Source organism: Penicillium atrosanguineum (genome assembly GCF_028827265.1).
Source record: "Penicillium atrosanguineum strain IBT 20685 chromosome Unknown utg000007l_segment0_segment0, whole genome shotgun sequence".
Taxonomy (NCBI): Eukaryota; Fungi; Ascomycota; class Eurotiomycetes; order Eurotiales; family Aspergillaceae; genus Penicillium; species Penicillium atrosanguineum.
Genome location: NW_026623139.1, coordinates 1,786,615 through 1,810,028, shown reverse-complemented (window position 1 = coordinate 1,810,028; position 23,414 = coordinate 1,786,615). Strand labels below are relative to the sequence as shown.

At 50.5% G+C, this 23,414-nt stretch overlaps 5 protein-coding genes across 5 annotated transcripts; 2 read left to right on the top strand and 3 right to left on the bottom strand.

The window, feature by feature from the left end:
- Positions 1-271: 271 nt before the first annotated feature.
- hmgA (putative homogentisate 1,2-dioxygenase (HmgA)) lies at positions 272-1,794 on the top strand (the record flags this gene model as incomplete). The annotated part of the gene is made up of 4 exons (XM_056888938.1): positions 272-339; positions 390-899; positions 961-1,617; positions 1,671-1,794. The coding sequence occupies 4 exons, from the start codon at positions 272-274 to the stop codon at positions 1,792-1,794; spliced, it is 1,359 nt and encodes a 452-aa protein (XP_056738240.1).
- Positions 1,795-2,611: 817 nt separating this feature from the next.
- On the bottom strand, positions 2,612-3,406 carry hmgX (the record flags this gene model as incomplete). Its single annotated transcript, XM_056888937.1, has 1 exon — positions 2,612-3,406. One exon carries the CDS (start codon positions 3,404-3,406, stop codon positions 2,612-2,614), a length of 795 nt encoding a protein of 264 aa, XP_056738239.1.
- Positions 3,407-3,869: 463 nt separating this feature from the next.
- N7443_008880 (4-hydroxyphenylpyruvate dioxygenase family protein) lies at positions 3,870-5,256 on the top strand (the record flags this gene model as incomplete). Its single annotated transcript, XM_056888936.1, has 4 exons — positions 3,870-4,534; positions 4,587-4,646; positions 4,700-5,057; positions 5,122-5,256. The coding sequence occupies 4 exons, from the start codon at positions 3,870-3,872 to the stop codon at positions 5,254-5,256; spliced, it is 1,218 nt and encodes a 405-aa protein (XP_056738238.1).
- Positions 5,257-6,091: 835 nt separating this feature from the next.
- N7443_008879 (CHY zinc finger protein) lies at positions 6,092-9,426 on the bottom strand (the record flags this gene model as incomplete). Its single annotated transcript, XM_056888935.1, has 11 exons — positions 6,092-6,156; positions 6,207-6,343; positions 6,395-6,448; positions 6,501-6,625; positions 6,673-6,704; positions 6,761-6,808; positions 6,859-6,971; positions 7,022-7,109; positions 7,164-8,762; positions 9,009-9,230; positions 9,378-9,426. 11 exons carry the CDS (start codon positions 9,424-9,426, stop codon positions 6,092-6,094), a joined length of 2,532 nt encoding a protein of 843 aa, XP_056738237.1.
- A 5,188-nt stretch (positions 9,427-14,614) lies between these two features.
- N7443_008878 (uncharacterized protein) lies at positions 14,615-16,470 on the bottom strand (the record flags this gene model as incomplete). Its single annotated transcript, XM_056888934.1, has 2 exons — positions 14,615-16,314; positions 16,377-16,470. The coding sequence occupies 2 exons, from the start codon at positions 16,468-16,470 to the stop codon at positions 14,615-14,617; spliced, it is 1,794 nt and encodes a 597-aa protein (XP_056738236.1).
- Positions 16,471-23,414: the final 6,944 nt, after the last annotated feature.

The following is a 23,414-nucleotide window of genomic DNA, read 5'->3' as shown; positions in this document are numbered from 1 at the left end:
TTTCCAACTTAACTATGGACATCTCTTCCCCTCAGGCGAACTTTCCGTTCGGCGGAATTGAGCCGCACCCCGCATCCAAGCGGGTGCGGAAATGGGTTGCACTGGTTGAAGCGGGGATAAACGCGGATATCGTGCGCAGTCCCGCGGTGACGTTCGACTCAAAAAGATGGAGCTGCACTCAACATCTCGGATATTGGTCGACTTCATTGCCGAGCGCAAAATACAAAAGTGCAAACGAGCTTCGCCTTCCTAGTCCATCACATCCGCCATCATGCCCGTCACCAAATTCTCGCACCCAGACCCATACAAATACCAGATCGGCTTCGACTCGTATCACGAGTGAGTACCTGTACAGTGAAATTCATTGCAAGTAGACTAACTAGGCCCAGAACCGAGGCTATCGAAGGTGCTCTGCCCATAGGCCATAACTCGCCGCAAAAGGTGCCCTATGGTCTCTACGCCGAGAAGCTCTCGGGAACTGCCTTCACAGCGCCCCGACATGAAAACAAGCAGACCTGGGTATACCGTGTGTTACCCGCGGCGGCCCACGAGAACTTCAAGGCAGAGGATGCCGACTCCTACCATACGGCTATGACCACCGAGACCCATAAACTGCACCACATCCCCAACCAGCTCCGATGGAACCCATTCGACATCGACGAGAAGGTGGACTGGGTCCACGGTCTGCATTTGATTGCCGGCTCGGGTGACCCGACCATGAAAACAGGCCTGGGTATCTTGCTTTACGCCGCTGGAAAGGACATGGGCAAGGAGGCCTTCTACTCCGCCGATGGCGACTTTTTGATCGTCCCCCAGCACGGTGTGTTGGACATCCAGACCGAGCTCGGCCGTATTGTCCTGCGGCCGAACGAGATCTGCGTGATCCCCCGCGGTGTCCGGTATGAACGACTTCATTCCAAATTTATTCCACATTCAGGATCCATACTAACAAAAACCCAGCTACCGTGTGACCCTCCCCGACGGCCCCGTCCGAGGCTATATCTGTGAGCTCTACCAAGGCCACTATCAGCTCCCCGAGCTAGGCCCCATCGGCTCCAACTGCCTCGCCAACGCGCGCGACTTTCAAGCTCCCGTCGCATCCTTTGACGACGATGCCGAAGAAGAAGACAAGGAGTACAAACTGTTCAGCAAGTTTAACAACACACTCTTCTCAGCGCGCCAGATGCACACTCCCTTCGACGTCGTCGCCTGGCATGGTAACTACTACCCATACAAGTATGACCTGGGCCGATTCAATACCATTGGCTCCATCTCATTCGACCACCCCGACCCCTCCATCTTCACTGTTCTGACTGGTCCCTCCGATCACGTTGGTACTGCCATCGCTGACTTCGTTATCTTCCCGCCTCGCTGGCTGGTCGCTGAAAACACCTTCCGTCCTCCGTGGTACCACCGTAATACCATGTCTGAGTTCATGGGTCTGATTAGTGGTAACTACGATGCGAAGACGGGAGGCGGATTCCAGCCAGCCGGTGCTAGTCTGCACAACGTGATGAGTGCACACGGTCCGGACTCGGCGGCGTTTGAAGGAGCCAGCAACGCCGAGTTGAAGCCTGCCAAGGTCGGGGAAGGAAGCATGGCATTTATGTTTGAGAGGTATGTTCACGATTCCACGAAGTGTCTCGGTATTCTTGCTAACAACTGCACAGTTCTCTTATGGTTGGTGTTTCTGAATGGGGCTTGAAGACTTGCGAAAAGGTCCAGGAGGAGTACAATGATCATAGCTGGACGCCGTTGAAGCGTCACTTCGTCAACCCCAACAAGAAGAACTAGGTCTGTTGTAGTTTAGAAGGAAAAATCATGGAATTTCATAATTATTTAGCCAGCTTTGCAAAGCATGATTTGACGATACTTGAGCTTATGGAAATGAACAAAACCACACCTTAAAGAAGGAATCTAATGACAACCCTCTGCAGGTGACGTCAACGGGTAGGGTCAGATTACTCTGTCCCTGCAGACCTACTAACACCGCGAGTTGGAACGCACTCTACAGCCTGCGAATCTATGGAGGATCAAGAGGAAAAAAGAAAGGGATGCCATGCTGAGACGTGATCAAGACTTGGATGGAGGGTAAATACATGAGACAAAGGACCACAAAGGACTACGAGGTATTATCAACGGATGATCGACGGGAGAAGATAGATGACCTGGCAAAGTATTGGAAATCATTGGTGAGTAGAGGAGATGTAGAGAAATGAAGTCCTTGGCAGGGGAAATTCGGGTAATCATAGTTAGTAGTAGACACCAAATCAAGCTATCAATGGGTGAATCTATCGCTTCGTACAAACACACGACACTCACCTAAATGAGCAAATGGCAAACGGCGACAGCAGATGGTAAATGCCGCGAACACTGTTTGTCACCTGACATTCTCGCAGCCATATGGACTTCGTCAGATAGACCCGTTCAACAGACTTAGGAAGGCCATCGCCGGTATAGTCGATAGATTCATTCCTTCAATAAGCTATTTACAGTCTTCTATGAAGCAGTGGAGGCAATTCAATAAATTGGTGGAAATTCTAAAAGGCTCACTATGCAAATATTGGCTCAAAACTCAAGATATTATCTCTCAATTATCAGAACAAAAGGTTTAACCCTGGACTTCCTTCCTCATCGCCTCTTTCACTATCGCCCCACACATCTTAGCATACGGATTCGTCTGCACAGCGAGCTGCTGCGCAACCTTATTTCCATATCTACCGCCGAGGAAGAAATCATGGCTTGCCATCTCCTCGAGCCGGTCTGCACTGAGCCCACGGAGACTCTCTGGGCCACCAACATTCTCTTGTCCGGACTGATCCTTCCTCACACGTGCGGCCTTCAATAACAAGTATCCGCGATGTGTATGCGCATCTGATAATAGTCGTGCTTGGACCGAGGACAAGGGGTCTGCGGGGGAATCGGGGGTGGCGAGGGAGATGGCCTGACCTAGGTCTGCGAAGATTTGAGAGGATAGAGATGCAGCTTCTGGAGCGAAGAGTGCATCATCGGCATTGATCTCGAAGCCGTAGGGGTTGTTAGGAGTGTTTTGAAGGCGTTCGTTGTATTGGATGTCAACCAGGATACGCAGTGCCTGGGCGCGGTTTGTGTATGCGGATGGATAGGTTGGGTAACTGCTGACGAGAGAGTCTAGCTCGTCTAGAGCTGACTGTACGTTCTCTCGGCTTGGTGTTTCGTTGGTTTGCAGTTTGCGGACTATATCCGTCTCGCGGCGCTTGAGCGTCTCGAGATCGGTACAGGAGACATTCACTTTGGTGGGCCATGAAGGAAGCAAAGGGTCGACGGTGATGCCGGATGATGGAGAAGACTCGGCATCGAATAGTGCTTGGAGAACGGCGGCATCGTTAGATGTCAGGCATGGTCGTGCTGGTTGGATGGTAGTCATGATGATGTGTTTTTGGGGGAAATTTTGGAATGGAGGTCCTCGGCAGCGCACAAGGGGATGCGTAGCGTGTCAAAATGAGATGGCAATACTTTTTTCTGAGTCTTGAATAAGAGAATAAGGTGAGTGATGAGAAAAGCCGATGATATCAAGAGGCGGACCCGGCCCGGCTGTTGGCGGATAATATCGGATATATCAGGGTGCGGAGCCAACCGCAGTGAATCGCGTCCTCAAAGTCAGCGCGGATGACGAGTGAATAGCAAAATTATCCGTCCGCGGCAGTTTAATTGAGATTGTGGGAATGGCTGGGTTTTATAAATCATATCTTGTGGCGCCTCTTATATCAACCGTCATCCTAGGTTATTCTTGATATCTTTTCCCACACCTCACATCTTCAAACTTCAAGAGTCTACAGCTTTGGGAAAGACAAGAACAAACGGTCAGATCAAAATCAGTCTGTAACAACATGGCCCCTTCGGCAATCTCCACCACTCCGCCCCCATCAAATACGGGGGCATCCTCCATCGCTAGTTACCGTGGCTACGATAATGTCCACTGGTACGTTGGCAACGCCAAGCAGGCCGCCAGCTACTATATCACTCGCATGGGATTCAAGCTCGTCGCATACCGTGGTCTCGAGACTGGTAGCCGTCACATCTGCTCTCACGTCATTCGCAACGGCGATATCACTTTCATTTTGACCTCGCCTCTGCGTTCCCAAAGCCAGGACCAGATCGGCCGCTTCAGCCCCGAGGAGCAGGCTGAGCTGCGTGAGATTCACTACCATCTCGAGAAGCACGGCGATGCGGTGAAGGATGTCTCCTTTGAGGTAGATGATGTTGAGGCTGTCTTCAACGCTGCAGTCAAGAACGGCGGCAAGGCCGTGTCTGAGCCCAAGATCCTCAAGGACAAGGATGGTCATGTCAAGGTCGCAACCATCCAGACCTATGGCGAGACCACCCACACCCTTATTGAGCGTGGCCAGTACCGCGGTGCCTTTATGCCTGGTTACCGCGTTGAGTCCGGTGCTGAGGACCCAATCTTGAAGTTCTTGCCTGCTGTTGAGTTGAAGTTCATTGATCACTGCGTTGGCAATCAGGATTGGAATGAGATGGACAAGATTTGCGAATAGTAGGTTTTTTTTTCTCGATTGGGGAGATGACTCTTGCTAACACATTTCTAGTTATGAGAAGGCGCTTGGCTTCCATCGGTTCTGGTCCGTTGATGACAACCAGATTTGCACGTAAGTTAACAGCTGAGACCTCTGAAGCTACAAACTGACATGAACCATTACAGTGAATTCTCTGCTCTAAAGAGTATCGTCATGGCGTCACCCAATGAGGTCGTCAAGATGCCTATCAACGAGCCCGCCAAGGGCAAGAAGCAATCTCAGATCGAAGAGTACGTGGACTTCTACGATGGCGCCGGTGTTCAGCACATTGCTCTCCAGACCGACGATATCATCCGCGATATCACCAACTTGAAAGCTCGTGGTGTGGAGTTCATCAAGGTCCCCGAGACCTACTACACCGACATGAAGGCACGCCTGAAGCAGTCTAACTTGGTTCTGAAGGAGGGTTTCGAGACCATCAAGAGCTTAGATATCTTGATTGACTTTGACGAGGGTGGCTACCTTCTCCAGCTGTTCACCAAGGTATGTCGAATTTGCAAAACCTCTTCTGCGCCATTCCCTGAACTTCTACTAACAAATGGCATAGCATATGATGGATCGCCCCACTGTCTTCATTGAGATCATTCAGCGTCACAATTTTGATGGCTTTGGTGCTGGAAACTTCAAGTCTCTGTTCGAGGCTATTGAACGAGAGCAGGAGCTGCGTGGCAATCTCGTTTGAGGGAACTTCTGCTCAAAAAAATGATACCTTGGATCTGCATTTGTATTAGCGATTTTCACTGCACATTAGTTACCTGTCATGAATATGATCATAGTTTCTTATTTGATTCCTATACGTACAGATACAAAGAAGCTTTTACAGGTATACCGCACTTTCGGGCCCAAAGACCTAGTCTATCAAGTTCTTGCAGTGACAAAAATGCGCACAATGAAACAAGAACTTTTATCTAGCCCATCAAGGAGTTCTATTATAGATGCCAGGCCTTAGGTGCCTCCACAAATAGTCCCAGAGAACAGAGAACTCCCAAAGCGATAAACATAGGCAGTAGTCTTCCACCGTTGCTTTTCTCCAACAACAAGACCACTCTTTGTTGCACTGATTCTATTAACACCCTGAGGCTTTCACAAAAATAGGAAGCGGCTACCTTGTGGTCGATAAAGAGTTTGAATTAAGGGGTAGCTAAGCACTTGAGTGCAGCCAAGAGGAAGGTAATAGTTGAATGAGCCCTAGCGGGCCTTAAATCTAGCTTGCTTATCCAGAACTTATTCAGTCAGGCAAAGATGATGGCATTCTCTTTAAAATCCTCGTTGGTGTTCTAATCTTTGTGCATAGGCAAAGTTGTGTACTTGAGACTTATCTTGCATCACACAGTAGAAAAGAAATCACCAATATGGATGTATTTGTGTATGGACCTATGAATCAATCATGCTTTTCATAGTGGCTTTACCAGATGCTAAAAAACAACTTTTGAGGTCCCATATCGACCCAACTACCACTCAATGCAAGTATGCTAATGCTTAAATATGCCCAGTTGCAACCGCAAGACCGAAATGTTCTACTTCTTCTTTGAGCTTGATCCACCGGGAGGATTACCTCCTCTTCGCTTATACTTCCGAGGATCTATTCGCCGTCAGTATAACCATATGACAGCCAGGTAAAGAAAGTCTCACCTTTGCGGCTCATAAGAGCTCGATTACGAGTTCCCTTTCCACCTTCCCAGAATCCGCTACCAGCTTTGCCTACGAGAACCGCCTTGCAAATACCGCAATTCTCTGGTCTGTAGATTTGCTCGCGAGAACAGAAACCGCTTTTCCAGTTGTTAAAATCAACTCATTGTCTTAACGAGGGATAAACATACCAGATCATGCGATTCGCGTGCTCGTTTGGATGGTCGGTGTCAGCATCGTGGCATCTAAGATGATCGTTAGTGTCGAGAAAAGTTAGAATGTCAGATCAATACATACTTATCACATGGGAAGACCTTCGCACAACAGCTGAATCTGAACCAACGGTGACTCTTTGAATAATGCTGGCAGCGACCACGACGAGGAAGCTCTTGGCCTGCGACAATACCGAGGACTTCTCTGGGCTACAGGGGGTCAGACTTATTCAAGGATACTCTGTGGTGAAACTGACCTTCTTCTTCAAAGGAAGAGCACGGGAAGTGACTGAATAAATTTGATAAGCATATTGATGAAGTGGAATCGGTGGAGTTTACACTTACTACCTGCGGTGCCCACAACCAAGAACTTTACTTCGGGGAGTTTGAAGACTATAACTTCAGTTAGTCTTGGACGAAGTTAGATAAGTTGCGAATCGTACCCATCTTGCGGTGGCAGTGACGGCAAATCGCCATGGCGCTTTCTCCGCGGACTGCAGATACCCCAGGCATGGGATGGACGGTCGAGCACTCGGAGCATGTTGGAAGGAAGTTACTATTCAGAGTCAGTGATTTTATGACAGTGCCCCTGAAGTAAATGCTCACCTTGGAATAAGATCCACAATGATACAACCCTCCAAGTCCAGATATCCAGCTCGGTTAGCATGTGAATGCATCATCTGTCTCCGGAAGCCTGCAAAACGGATAAGCCTAGAGTTCAGAGGGTCAGGTAGTTATTGAGACCCACCGATGCTCATTGAATTAGCACACTTCCGGCACGATTCAATCCTAGGTGACGCCTTCGGATCCTGAATCTGAGGAACATTCTTAATGTCCACGGTCTGTTTACACCGCTCACACTTGACTGTGATAGCAAGGTGAACAAGCTCCAGCAGCTCAATTCCATAAAGTTCCATGAATGGGAATGAAAGAGCGACGCCTCGACCAGGCGTATCGTCCGCAGCTGCAGGAACAGGAGCACCGCCTTCACTCGTGTCCTCGCCTTCTTCCTCTTCTGAGTACTCCTCATCATAGCTCGATTCGTCAGTGATCTCACTATCACTATTTGAATCCGGGACGGACCACTCTGGTGGTCGTGGGATGACATGCAAATGGGGTCTGTCTCCATCTGCTTCGATAAGTACACCATTTGATGGCTCCGGTGCAGATGATTCCGCGTCAGACTGGACGTGCTCATGCTCGTGCTGAGAATATTCAGCTACTTCGGGTAAGGGTGTCTTAGCGAAGGCGTGCATGTTACTAGCCAAGTAGTTGACCTGTGAGACTAAGTTCATTTGAGAGTTCTTTTCAACCCATTCAGTAAATCCGGTCTCCACGGATCTTGCCTCGGGGCTGTCATTTGCTTGAATCTCAATTGAACTAAGCTCCAGAGGGTAGAGTTGAGGGACCAGAAGCTTCACAGTCTTGATTGTCTGAAGTGATCTGGGCAAACGGTCTACCTTATTGGGTTGAATCGGGACGATCCAAGATGTATCCGTACGCTTCTGGAACATGGGCAGTCGTCCAAGGCGAGCTTCAAGCTGCTTTATCTCCATCGACCTTCGCTTCTCGGCTTGACTCTTTTCTGTAGCAGTATGGGTTTTTCTCGCTATCGGTGCTTTTGACACCGGAGCTGGAGCTGGCGCTACTTTCACAGCAGCTTTTCCCTTAGATTGGGGCAGTTCATGCTGACTTGTGGGCATCAATTGAGGCTTCTGCTCCCTTGGAGCAGGCGCTTGACCAACATTAGCAACAAATGTGAGTTTGGGTCCTCTTTCGAGGGTAATCAGCAAGCGTTCAAGCTGCTTATCCAGACTGTTCATCCAGCTGAGCAGGGTCCCTTGACCATTCGACCTAAGAGTATAATCAACAATATCATCGAACCCACGGCCGACATTCACCCGATACGCCGCTTCCATTTCGGGATTGGTAACAGAAAGCGTGGGCCGTCCTGCACTTGGATAAGAGACGGGCACATGGAGGACGCATTGCAATTTGTCCAATTCAAACGGAAAGTCTGGATCAGATGGCGCCATTCCGAATGACAGAGTCACTCCCTTCTCATCTGTCTTCTCCTCTGGACGGAAGCGGCGTCTCAACTGATTGATCTGGAACTCTCTCGGGTCTTTTTGCTCTATCTTGGAGACGGGCCGTTGAGGCTGAGCGCCATGTGAAGGCGCGTGTCCGCTGATACTCAAATTCTGCACACCAGCCGCTAGACTAGGGCCTAGATTTTGAGCACTGTCAGACGATGGCAGTGGCGCAGGCTGCTGATTAGGCTGTTTCGCTTTTTGCTCGGTAGTGGAGGCGTCATGGATGTATGGACATTCCGCGCCAACACGGCAGCCTGTTTTGGTGTTAGTTCCGGAGTGCAGTACTCAAAGCCACTCGTTGCAAGGGTCCAAGTAAACAACCCAGTATCCAGGCCCCCAACAGGCGAACATGACATCATTTCCATTGGACTGAGAACCATGCCACCTGAAGGAAAGCATGCTCGCCAAAACAATGGTGTATTCCAAGAAATACACCGCAAAGGCAGCAAAGATCACCACTCCTAGACCTGAAACCGCATGAACTCAACGCAAGAACGTACCCCTTTTGGTCGCGAAGTAACGACATTTGCCCCGTTTTCTCGATGATTGGCGAGGCGCGTTCGGCACATGCGTGGATACAACGCCATGCGGCAAAGCCAGGGCTGCCAACTCATCGTTTGAAGCAAGCGGCTGCTCAGTCCCTGTCCGAAAATTTCTCGATGAGCGTGTGATCAAAAAGGTTGCGGGCCGTTGTGCCCGCTCCGGAGAGGACAGGACAGTCTCTGGGCGGCAAAAGCACCGTGCAGATAAAGAGTGTAAGGGCCAGGGGAATCAGATACGAAGACCCAGTCGTGAGCTCGTTGACATTCCCCTGGGAAGCGCCCTCGACCACCCAGTATACACCGAGCCAATAGGAAGGGTGGACTTACTGGGGACTTGGGAGCCCGGACCCGAACTGTCAACTGATCCGCTCGCCATGAGTCGAGGGTAAAGATGGAGACGGTTGAAGGTGACGTTTTCTGCCAACGCAGAGATCGGGTGACCAGGGATCGACAGGACCAGATCTGCAGCTGGAAAAGCCGCGAGCGATAGGATCCGGGAAGCCGGGTTAGGTTAGACTATTAAGAACAGGGGTTCTTAGATCCAAATGCCTGGCAGAGTGAAGCAGGCCTGGTATGGTATACAAATAGAGAAAGTTTGGATGCCAAGACTTCGGAATCGGTGATCGCGGCTTCGTGATTCAATCTGACTCATTCCCCAAGATACCATCTTCCAAACCGAGCTACGAAGCGAGCTACCAAGCTACGAAATGAATCAAGGATGACTCCGGATAGTGCGTGTGTGACAGTCCTTTATTTCTCAGTGCTTGTCCGAGTACCCCGCATGTCAGAAATTGACAGTCTCTAACCTGCATCTGCCACTCGCCTCGACTCTCTTACTTCATGATTACCCAACTTAAGTAAAGCCTCCACATGCACAACACCGCTCGGGAGACTTTCCTCCGAAGCATGAACCTCCCTATAATAAGAAATGCAGCCAACGCAGTCTAATGCGAAAAGAATGCCACACAGGCGGTCAAGCGGAGAAGAGGGGTCGGCTTCCAGAACTCCGCATGCGCTAAGGCCAGGATGTATTCAGCCCCGCACAACATAGTCCCAGCAGAAGGCAACTTCCTCAAAAGAACCGAGAACGTATGCAGTAGGTGTTTCCATGCAGGGACAGCATTGCCAAGGTCCCAACTTCCAGCACGAGCTCCTTGTTTTGTTCTCGAGAGTTTAGTGTGCACTATTGGAATTCAGTTTATCGAAAAGTCTATAACTCGAACGGGAAAGCACCACGAGTCCCGCGCGGACATCATCGAATACACTCGCGCAAACGGACGCGGAAATTCTCACCGACATGCTTCCTATCCGCGCGTAGATCCAAGGTTCACTCCAAACCTAGCACTAGGATGTCATATCACGTTGCCGCACCAGGACAGGGTATTTCGCCCTCGATTCAAGTAACCTCCCTAGACCTCGAGGTCACACACACACCCTTTTCCCCGGCTCGGAGGTATACCCTGTCCGTGGCGTTGATAGACTCTACTAGTTGCATCGGGCGTTCTCAACCGTAAAGAAAACCCCGACATTCTCAACGGTCGCAACCTCGTCACACACATTCCTATGCCCTAGAAACCTCGCATAATTCAAAATGGGCTTCTAATATACACCGTCCGCCCTCTCCACAGTATAAAAACTCACGGCGTACGCGATATACAAACGCCGCGTACAGGCGGTAACTATTCTCCACAGCGTAATACGTCGGACGAACGGTACGGTACATATACGGAAAGGCGCATGTCCAGATTCGGTGATGCGCTTGGCTAGATGCAGATTAGGTTCCCTGCCCACCGGATCGGCCTTCCAGAAAGCTTCTGGAAGCCCTGTGATGCTTCAACGGAAACTACCCCCCGACATGACCGCTTCTGGAAAGATAGGATGCGGAAATGTTCGACTCCGGTCGATACTCTCGGGTTCGCCTATTCCAGCGTCCTTATATTGAGTATAATCGATAAGTTCCATTCACATGAACATGGATGTTCTCCGCTCCGAGCCCGCTGGAGTTTGTATCGTGATTCGTCGGAGGACAGCGCTCCATGACTCCAACGCACGTGAGACGAGACCCACGGAGGAGAGATGAAGCGGAACCAATCATGTACTTTGTAATTCACCTTCTACTCTACTCGAAGCCATTATGAAGAAGACTTAGAACGCGATTCTTTTTTTCATCTAGCGTACGGTGTTGGTGGGTTTCGGGATTGGGCCGTTAGTGCCTGCCGAGTTGGGTATGAGCTTTCGGCATTGCAGACACTCAGGGTTCCGGAGAGGCCGGGATTGAGTTCCTCAGGGAGAAAGGAGTAGAGCTGTGTGTATAGACACGTTGGTGCTTGGACCATGGTGGTCCATGGCACATTGGTATTGCTTTGGCTCACCGTTATGACGTCGAGTTGGATATATTGCGACCGATAATCTCACCGATGAAGATATTGTCTTGAAGAACCAAGGCATAGCGTACTGTACGGAGTACAGGGGTTTCCGCGAGGTTCCTCCGAGCGTATGTACGTGAACAGGTCTGAGCTTGGATTGAGTCTAGAGCTGATAGACCTGAATTGGAAGGCGAAATGGCCCTGGTTGGCCGATCAAGATAGATGGGTTCCACATCCAGACAAAACACCTCGCAGCGTAACAGAGAAATGCAAGCGAAAATGGACAGATAGAGTGACAGGTCTTGATGTGTGTTTCCAGGAGACTGCAGGTCAGTCCAAGCATTCGTTTATATTGCTGAGCTGCTGAATTGCTGCAAAAGCGAATGCACAGGAGCCCGGCATCAAGATACCTTGATCTCTGCATCGGCATGCCGAATCTTCACAGGGCCCCATTCGATCATCCCAACCAACAGGAAACCAGCCTTACGGCGTTTCAAAGCCCACTTTCTGAGAGCCCCGTCATTCGTATTCGTCACTTGGAACATCCTCAATCCGTGGCGTGGGGGCTGCCACACCACTCCAGAAGGAGTACTCCGTAGAGCGCTAGGAAGATATCCAGTTATGAAAAAAAAAATGTCAGTACCGGTGAGACGGACCAGTCAAAATTAATCATTCTAAAGTCTTTACACGAATCACTGACGTCCCTGGTTTGGTATTTGACCCACCGTGATCTCCACCATCTTTGAATCGCTCAGCTGAGATCGAACACCACAACATGTCGAGCCGGGGCAAGTTATCTCGAAACGGCTAGGAAAATTGAGGAGTCTGGAGGTGACTGGGCTCGGGGGCCGAGAGTGCCGGAGACCGGTAAATATATTAAGGCGCTGCCACAGTCACTTGACCGCGTCACGGGGAATATGCAATCAACTGCTCGCTTCGATTGTCAAGCCTCCTTTCTCACTTGAGCGAATCACCCATGTTCGAGTCTGCAAGTGCCCTGGATCTGAATTCTCCAGTCGCGAAAGCTTTTCCTTGAGCCCCACGAGGAGCCGGGTACAGTCGGGGAAATGGCCAGTCATAGACTTCCTTCTGGTGAAAAGGTATGAGGCAGTCGGGCGTTTTAGGAGGGCAAGACGTGGGGTTGTACCATGGATTCCACTTTGGGCGAGTCGAGCCCAAAAAGGGAAACCCCCTTTGGTATTCTTCGGCTCCGGGGAGGATTGATTTAGGGCATGTTCTGGTTCATTGGAACCTAAATAGGCTGGAATAATACGACAGAGATCAATCTTCTTCATAGGCGATGGATCACTTTTCGTGTCATGTGCCCTCATCCACATGACCATCATATGACATCAATCTCATTTATTCGTAGGTCTCCAGCCGAGTCTTTATTCCCGAGTCTCATAGTCCCTAGTCTGATGAACTAGTATCATCGATCTGTCTCAAGCGGAGGCTATGCCTAAACTCTAACCATCTCAAATTTCCATCATGATAAAAACATGCATACTGTCATGATGAGGCTAACCGGGGCTTCACTCCCTCAATCCCGGGGAGTCTAGACCGTGTCTCTCACGGCGACCCCGTTGGCTAAGGTTCTACAGTCCTACAGCATATGTACCTAGACAACCCCTATAATATGGAGCCGTAACGCAGACTCTACCCAAGCATCCAAGGACTGAGCGCTTATCTCGTCGAGTCGCAGTGGAGCCACCACCACCACCACCACCATCCGCCCGAGCCCCGGGAGCTTGGGCGCAGAGCTAAGGTAAAGCACCATGTCATGGACGGCATGTGAAGCGAACAGTGCGGACGCGACCTCCTCGGGCCTGGATCTGGATCTGAAAATCGGTTCAATCTCGATTCCTCTCGTACTTTTGTTTTTCTCAAACCCGCGCGCCCCCTGTTCCTCTTGATTCTTTTTTTTCGACCACCTGACACCCCCTCCGCCCTGGAAGATCTTCAATATCCATGCTGTTGGGACCGGGCGCGCTGCTCAATACCCACCTAGGCAGGTGGTACTTTTCGTCCTTTCACAGAGCGGTCCTTAGATTGATAGGGCGTAACACTTTACTCAAAAATAAATATACACAAGTCTTTATCATATCTCCAAATCCACCCTAGCTAGTAAACACATGACCCGCGATCCATTACCGCGGGATTGAATGGGGTGTTTTCCCCCTCCACACACCTCGGCCTCGATGTGTAGAAGAGACTCTCGCATGTAACCTAGAAGCCATCAAGGAACTACCATCTACCATACATTCACGTACCACCCCCCTTCTGACGTGTCAGCGCCACCAAAAGCCCCCCAACCGCCTGGATTTCCACATGATACTTATCTGGTGTGGGTATCGCAGGGATGCGCGCCTCGAAAAAACCTTTTACGGACCTCTAGAACGCCCGTGCTAAGGTAGATATGTTCTGCAGAAGAGCTATAGCCCTTTCCCCTCCTTCTACGCATCCAGACCGCCAATTCACCACTGCATGGCGCCAGCCATCGAGACAGGGTTGATCTACTTCTACATAGGAGATGATACGAGGTGCATGGAAAGCTTTATGTTTGAGACGTTGGTTTCCAAGTTTTTTGACTATTTCTTATTTTTCCGCTCGAAGCGTGTGTAGCGTAGCGTACAGGAGCAAGCGCCCGAGGGCGTTCAAACAGGACAGGATATGCCATGGTATCTGGTATCGAAAGCAAAAATAAAAGAACAGGTTGATAAAATGCTAGCACGTTTTCTGCGATCCAAGTAGACGGGCAGTGGCAAGTAGCGCTGATGATGGGGGTTTTTTTTGTGTGAAAAATTCGCGGTCATGAAAACGAAACCAGTGAGGAGAATCTCTTGGAGAATATGGATTAATTCCGTGTTTTCATCAAACATTTGACGACCCGAAAGTTTGGAAAAAGACAAAAATTAAGGGAAAGAGGTTGGGATATTGAAGCTGTACATGATTATTAAGGTCGTAAGGGATAGAGAGACCCCTAGGTGGTCCAGAAAGATTCAAGGCCAACGCCCAGTGAATGCTGTGTCGGGAAAACATCCTGAGAACCCCCCCGGAGCCGATTTAAACCCAAATCAAATCAAATCCTCAGTTGCGCCTGGATGCAATGCATGGTATGATCGTAATCGTTGCGTGTCGAAAAGATAGAGAATTGAATCGCTGTCGCGAGACATCAAGAAGAAAGTGGGAGATCGCTGTTTACCATCCCTTAACGTGGTACTCCCAAGGACCGTAGTCCGTGGCGTAGTTGGTCCATGAGCCGTTCTTGGAGAGATCTTTATCCCGAGCCTGGCTGCCGGCATTTGCGTCTCCTGACCCGGAGGGCCCAGAGGGACCCGCCCCCGGAGCTCGGTGCGGTCCCTTGGGATACTCCTGGAGGTTTTTCATATCGTGGGCAGTGTGGCGTCGCTTCAAGAAAGCATTCGCGGTGGCGCTCTTCTGCTGGCGTTCCCAAAGGAGGTGTCGGCGAAGAGACTCGGTCAACTCGGTCGCAAGCATGTTGCGTCGGGTGGTACGCGGCGAATGGGCCACCGACTGGGATGGAGGCGACTTCATGGTAATGGGGTTTGATCGAGGAACGCCGGGGCCACGCATGGTGAGGTTCTCGTCCTCTCCTTTCTCAGAAGGCGAAGCAGGAATGGAGGGTCCGTTAGGTGATGTCAAACGAGACCGTTGCAGCGCAGGACTGGACCGGAATGCATTCCCATTCATCTTAGTCGGTTGGTGCATCATCATGGTGAGAAGGGATCGCCGCGACACCAAGTTGGGTCGGGAATCAACCCGCTGGAACATCTCCGGTCGCTCGTCAACGCTTGATTTGCCGCTCTCCGTCACCGAGTCCTCCCAATCAGAATCTTCGTCGTCTTCAATGGCGCTCTCGGAGACCTCGTCATCAGTCTCGATGGCGTCCTCGTCGGCGATGAGGGGGCTTTTGGGAGGTCGAATGGTCTGAACATGGTCGCTGAAAGAGGCGACCTTCTTGGAAGAGCTTGGGTTGCTGCCATTTGGCCTCAGAGATCCACCGCCAGTGGTAATATCCTGGGGCACCTTCGCGTTTATGCGTTCTTCAAAGGAGCTCTCGTCATCATCCCCAGAAGATCCACCTAGTGTAAACATGCCTCCCTTCTTTTTAAGAGGGGAGGATTTCAATTGAGGAGTTTCGTGGGAGGGGCTCGGCTCAGCGGCCAGTCTGGGTTGCGACCGGAAGGAAGAGGAGATTAGGGAGGGCGAGAACCCACGAACGACACTGGGCGACTTGATCAGTTCCGGTCGAGAAGGAAGAACCCCAGAAGAGGAGACACTAGTGTCGGACGCGTTAATCTGGGCGGAGTCGCTATCGTTCCCTTCGGGGGCAGTGGTCGAGCAGGATTCGGTCGATTCATGGGGGTGGCACACCGGGCGAGGGAAGGCAGGGACCTGCCTGGCAGTCGTGGCAGTCGAAACAGTCGAAACGGAGATAGGAGTAGGAGTAGGAGTAGATGGGCGGGGAGTGATGTCGACAACGGGAGCAGTGGGCTCGACCATAGGAGCCAAAGGCTCTAGGTTCTTCTTCTCTTTGATGTTAAGGACCATACGCTCGAGGTCCAGTGAGGTGATGTGCTTCTCCTTTCCACGGCCCAGGCTAGCCAGGGAGTCCTCACGGACCACGGCTGGTCGGTAATCTGAGAACTTGGGACGCTTAATGTGAGCTTCGATGCGTTCGGCTTGGTCGGACGCGGCCGATTCAACACTGGCGGAGAGCTCCGGCAGATCACCGGCCTCGGAGCGCAATTTGGGAAGGACAGAAGCCATGTTCGACTTCCCAGGCTCAACGCAGAATGTCTCGCGGGTCCACAGACGCCAGCTCAAGTTCTCGAGCCGACGGCCCTGGTCCATATAGTCGGCACATTTCGAGAATACTGCAAATCGAATTAGGCCGGGGATCCTTTTTTTTCAAAGAACACAGTGAATTTAAACGTACCCATCCACATGCCATGAAGACTCTGTGCATTTGCAGTATCCACCTTGTGGATATTGTCTGCGTCCACCGTCAAAACCGGTGTTGTCAAAGGCATGATAGCGGCGCCACAACTACTTTTGTAGTCGTCGGTGCTGATCAAACTGAAAAGTAGTGGTGTTCCGGGGTCGCCGTCTTCCCCGAGAGTGGTCGTACGGCGGTTGAAACGAAGGAGAAAGTTCTCAAGGAATCTGCAAAGTGAGAGAAGGTCCTTGAAAATTTGAGTATGGGTCCTGCAGTGTTATGCAGAGAGTCGATCAATCCGAAATAGAGTAGCTCAGTTGTAATCGATTGCTTTTGCAGGGGATTCAGCTGGTAGCGATTGAGGCGAGGGCGAGAAGACCGAAAAACGAGAGAAGCCGGCTTCGGTTTGAGAATTCGTTAAATCTCCGCCAGGGCGCCACCGAAATCGGATGCGGAGATAATAGATTTGGTGAGATATCCGAAAGAAGTGCGTTTGGGATAGGGATTGAAGCGATTCCTGGGGTCGGGGTGATGAGAAGGGTGAGAGTGTGAGAGGGAGAAGAAGGAGTTGGGGAAGTGCAAGTCGGAACGATAATAAGAATGACGGGGGCGGCGGGTGGAGTGGAGTGGAAAAGAGAGGGGGAAAGTAATTATAAAAAAGGAAAAAAGGATAAGAAAAAAGAAGAAAGAAGAAAAAAAAAAAAAGGAATTCGGTACGTATCATTACAATACAGAAATAAATAAATAAAATAAAATCAAATAAAAGGCCGAGGCGAGGGTCGGTGAAGAAAATTCGGACGCATCACGGGGCCATTGGATACACCCACGGTACCCGCGCCGTACATGTGGGAACCGGACGTTCCCCGGTACTCGGCGTGTATTTTTGTAAATCAAGATCCGCGGTACGTGGTATCTATGCTCTTGTACCGGTCTGTTTCCGGACTTGGTCTACACTGCTCAGTTCTGAAGATTGTAGCACTGGTGACCTGTAAAAGGAAAAGAAAAAGGAGGACCTGAAAGGGAAATCAAGGAGCACGGTTTGACATCCTCCTGATAGCCACATCAACTAGACCGGGACTCAAACGCCACCTGGAAAAATACAAGTGAGGCCTTCGCCACAGGTAATCTACAAAAGAGCCTACTGACTGATGAACTGTCGCACCGCCAACCATTGGCCGCCTAATAGGCTCGCAGTCCGGCTGACTTGCTTACCTGAGATCTCGAATGTTGAGCTATTTCCGTCACGGACGAGAAGTATGGGGTACACCGCATCCGCGCCAGATCTTCCCCGTGAGCCACGTTTGGTGTTGGGGCCGGCTTGTTTTGGACTAAGGAGGAGCTAAAAAGCCGACTTCTATAACCGATGCTGTCCGCATCGGTCCTTAGTTGAAGTTTGAGTCTGGAGTAAGATAAAGGTAAAATCTGGGGAATACCTCGCCGCGAGCAGCGACCGCCAGAAAGGGATAAACGATTGATTCCCAGGCCGCATGCCGGGGAACGCGACGGGGCTTCCGTCAATCTTGCCCTCACCCTCACCTGGCTATCTGTTCACGAGTGAAAAATAAATAAAAAAGGAATGAAACGAAACAGTTCCGATCCCTATGCAGCTTCAATCGCTGTCTGACCGATTCCCCTCTGCATTTAGGATTTTTTAGAATTTCCTTCCAAACAGGCATCAGGTGGGATAGACAAGGACACTTCCCAATCCCTTACCGCCCTTTTCGTCCTTATCTTCCGAGATGCCACATCCTGGCTACATGCTGGCTTGAATTGACATCTAACAGGACACGATTCAAGCAGAGTGTCACAGTCGTAGTCACGAGTCTGCCAGCTGGCAAAGGGGGCAATCATTTTGGAGAGAGGGGCTCATCAGGATGTACGGTTAGAATCAGGAAGACCCAAATGGGGCGCGGACTGCTCACGGGGCCCCGAGACGTGGCTCTTCAGGCTCTCCCTTGCCTCCGGTCCGGACTGGCGGAAAGATTCGAACTCCTCGCTAGTCCCGAGGGATTGGGAATGAGCGATCGACCTAGGATTAGCTACTGTTGCACAAGACGCACGTTTCATCCATCATGTGATAACTGGCTGCCTCTGTATCATCTGCTTCCCTGTTCTCTTTGTTGATCATCTGGGTTCCAATGGTTGAGTTGTCCGAGATTGCGGGGAACAAGTCCTTTCTTCATCCGTCTCCACTCCACTGCCGACACGTTGTTTTGTCTGGTCGCTTGATAGTACGTATTGACATTGGCCTCTCCACGGGTCAAATGGTCGAGACGGAAAAAGGCATGTCCCAAGGCTATGACCGAGACTATCTTGACTTGAAGTATATTTGTATTGTGCACCGATCCTGATCAATATCTCCTGATTCGTCCGAAACAATTCGCGCTGTAGTAGACCTTTACCTGTCTGATGTATGACACGACTCGAAACTATCACCTACAGCATGCAAAGCATTTCCTACTCGTGCAGCCCTGAGCTTTTGTCTCTGCTGACCCAGGACCCCCCAGTTGCCTTTCTCTGGCACCCCCGCATCGATGATCTCGTCAGATCATCATGGCCACTGACACGGTGAGGACCTCAGAATGGCGGCTCCATCAACCCAACATTGGTCGTCTCACGGCCTCTTTTCAGGTGGTACTAAGGTGGCAATCTGAATCCGCAGAGAACTCGACGTTAAATCAGGGCAAGGATCTACTCGGTAGCCCCGAAGGCTGCCAATAATGCCCCAGGGCGCATCAAACATCTTGAGCCGGGGGCGGTCCAGGTACTGTGGTCAGAGACTACGAGGGTCAGAATAATGGTCACGCTCATCTGCAATATCAACGGCTTCTATCAAAGTTAGATGCCGAGGCTCTACGGGAAGGGAAACTTTGAATGCCGAGGCGATCCACGTCAATCTCGAGTCATACGTAGAATGTATGAGGCATTGCAGACAGAGCCGCCCCCAACTGCCGTCGGCAGTGCATAGGCCGAGGCGTGGATCAGAAGATGGTTTCAGGGACACCTGACTATGAGAATTCGCCGCGCTGGGGATCTCGAGTCACGTACCCCATGTACCGTTCGAAGGACGTGGTACCAGGGACTGCACCGGAGTTGAGTACGGAAGCAAAGTCACCGTGAGTGGAGAGCCGAACTGTGGCGAGGTCACGCGGCTATGTCACATGATCTCATGGGTCGCGGGCTTGTGATGGTGACGTACCGGTGTCCGTTCTGGGGTTTTTGTTTTTAATATTCAGATCATGTACTGAAGAGCCTGAGAAGGATGAAGAGGTGGCCGTTGACCCGGTAAATTTGGTGATGGCACTTACCGGGGCCTAATGTGGACTGGGGCCATATCAGGTGCCGACAAATTTGATATTCCCCAGAATTCATATTTCAGGGGCATTGCCAGTCGCGTCCACAAGTTTCACATATGCACCTTGACATGCATTGTCTGTATATATTTGATCGACGCCATTCATTAATATGTGTCGATCATGGAGGTTGGGAGTCTACCCATATCTAGCATATACATTCGCTGGGTGGGTAGAATATATTACACACCCTTACTTTCAAATGTTGATCTAGATTCCGCGCAAGACGATGGCGAGGTGGCATAACGCTCACCGGAGCTGCTAAATTACTCATAGGGTTGCCCTAGCAAATCAATAATCAGAACGACCACCTGTCAAATTCAACAAGTCCCGAAGCTCATAATTGGTAGCCTCGATAACCAACCACACTTCGATTAACGGGTGTGATGGAGCAGAGTTCAAGGCGGCAACACCGCCGCCACCTAATGCCTCCTATTTGGACATAACGTTGATCCCTGATGTCAACGACCACAGGGTGATAGCAGTGCCCGCGAAGCTATCTTTTGTATCACATCGAGTAGCGACGGCAAATCACATTCCGGAATGTAGCCGCCCTACGGCCCGAGTCCCCCGTTCGAGTGCCCATGTGCGCTAGCACATCAAAACAGTTGGAAGGGTTGCAAACAAGGGGGAGTTTGTACTGCACGATAGAGCCTCTCACAAAAAGACCCGGATCCCAAAGGTCGCGGATTTGTTTACGCAAGGGATGTTTGTCCGGGGAAACCGGATGGGAAATCTGGACATAGTTTCTAGACCCACGAGAATCAGGTGAGCCGTTGATCTTAGTACATCTTGGTTGACCTTGAAGTCAATCTTGGGTGCTTTATGCCAATGAGCAACGAGCTGACTGCGATCGGGGAAAGCCTGTCGTCATCAGCCGTTTTTGCTAACCATAAATTGGTTCTGGGCTTTTGGCACCGCCATTCCCCCGGTTGATCGACGAAGGGCCATGTGCATGTGATTTTATTCAAGGGGCAGCCCGGGGCTTCTGTCTTCGCGTACCTGGCTCGTGGGATTGGCTTAAACCGTGATATAGCATGTTCCGGGCCTTGTAGTACAGCCGGAAGCACGACTCGCACTTCCGTGACGATCATTTTCAATCTTACCTCTGCCTGCTGGGCTAGGCCGAGTAGGACAGTAGTTTAATTCCCATGGTTGGATCGGGATATTTTCATTTTCCGGGATATGAAAGGATTGCTCCTTCAACCAACATAGCCCTGGATCAGGGTGGCTATACTCTCTCTATCCCTGGAGCCAACCATAGATGGCTTCCCTGCTGTTTCAACTCAACACCACCGGCCCTCTAGACCTTCAGATTCGTCCCTCTCTTTGATAGCTCACGTACACCCTACACCGACTCAGGGTATCAAAGAAAACAGTGCGACACATACCTTTCAGAGGTTTGATCTTGAGTCAGACCTCTGAAGACCTGCAGTCCGATCCCCGATGGCCTCCCTTGTTTTAGATGTAGGCAGAACTATGCGAGCTAATCGAGTGTCCTTTCCGCCCTGCCGATCAGGTATCCCAGTTTTGGAGAGCCCTGGCATACCTCTGCAGCCATTCCCCAACGCTTTGGACACGCAAATCTGGCTAGACCAGACTACGCTTCGTAATTTGTCCAAGGGCTTACTTTGCTCACATTATATGCCTTCGCAGCCACATCGTCATCACTATTTGACAGCAATGTGAGGGAAACCCTTTGGGTTTGATAGCGATCGACATATCGAGTCATGTATCTTTACAGGCCGGTAATTTCGCGAAACACATCCATGGATCTTTTTCATGCGCAGGAAAGCGTTTCCTTGCGGTTTCATTTGCTCGATCCCGAATTTCCTCTGGTCCGAGATATTACCATGGTTGGATCAAGCCACTTTTCTCAAGCCACATTCTATTCTGGGAGTACATACCTTAAGAAGTCAAAACACAAACATCACTGACTTAATGGGAGGGATAGTATTCACTATTACCAAGAATCATGAATAGTCGCTCTTTCCTAAAGAAGAGACAGCAAAACGGGCGCGAACCGAGGAGAATAAAAAGAAAGCATCGAATGATATCCCCACCAGCGACCCCATGACCAAGACGGGCCATGGGCAGGAGTTCCAGATGGGAACGGCTATCCTCTGACAGGTCGCGTTGCTTATTCCCGACCGAGACAGATGCAGCGGCTGCGTTCAAAGACATTGCAAATCGCGCGCCATCTGGCGGTTCTCGATGTGAGCGTGGCTGATCGGGCTTGCTGGCCCTTGTGTGATAGCCCCTGTTTGCCGATCGCGAGAGGGCTATGGGCGGTCATGGGGACTGTACTGGTCCGAGATCTAGGCCCTCCAGGCCCACCCCCTCCCCCTGGGCACCAAAAGATGTACTTGGTAAGTGATCGGGAAGCGGCTACATGGCGATGAAAGCCATGAACGCCTGCTTGTTGACTTAGCGTTTTCGGAAGATTTTCATAAATGCCCTGGAAGCCTCTTTGCTTGTGTGGGCTACAATATACTGTAGATGGGTGAAATCGGTGTCCGGAGCTCTGAGTGGTTCGGCTTCATTGTTTTCCCACCAACCGTAGCGCTGGATTTTGTCTCAGAAAGGTGTCTGGCTTTATCGATTATGGCCTATGGCATTCTGATCTTCATCTTTCTAACCATTGACTAGGTACCCTGGTCTAGGAGAGCGGGACAAGGCAAAGCCCAGTGCATGTAAGTTGTAAGTTTCCTGCGCTGTCTGCGGAGTAACTTTGGTGCCAAAGGGCTCTTTGAGTGCGCATTTCCTGATAAGGAACTCAAAATTGATAGTACTCGAATTTACAGCACGAACGGCTCTAAGAAAACTAAACATTGGATATATTTGTCAACGGGCCCACAGTCCGGGGAGAAAAGTATAATGCAAAGAAAGACCGACACTTGCGGCCCGCGCCCGACGAGGCCACCCAATACAACCTTAGGCCCTCCAAGCCCGAGACTAGACTTCAGCCATATCCTCCTGATTCAAAGAGATTTCAAGTCGGCGCCTGTATTATTTGCTAACCGCTGATCACCTTTGAAACTTGTAAAACCGAGTATTGTCAGGGGAAAAAAAAAACATACAGAAACACTGGATAGTGATCTTCAGCCACCAAGGTGATGGCGAAGGCAACTGGACAGATCGACGTGACAGCGGCGAGCGGCAAGCAAAGGATCGTGATCTACGATTCTGACAGCGATCACTTGGGCTGTGATGTGTTTACGGTTGACAGGTTCGTCCCCGTCGTGTGACAACACCAAGAATATCCCGAAGAAGCAGTATAGACGAGTCATGAGTCCATGACCCTGACACTATTTGGCGAGAGCACGTCTACATAGAAATTGATGGCATAATTATGATCAAATTTGATCGTCACAAGCATGAAACAACCTTCCGAACCTTGCAAACCGATGTCCGCCACGTCAATCGGCCCTGTCCATGTGAACTCACAATAAGGAATAAGGCTGATGACAGAAGGGAGCCTTGACATACCAGCGTATCGATGCCAGCCGGAACATGATCCTCCTTTTTTACAGTCGTTCTGTTTCTGTCTCACCTTCGCATTTTACACGACATCCGGTCATCTGAACGCAGTTCGTGTCGCCCGGCAAATACAGTCCAGCGCGGCTAATGTCGACTACCGGTAAATTCGTACATGACACTTTTAGTAAAAAGAAATCAGAACGTA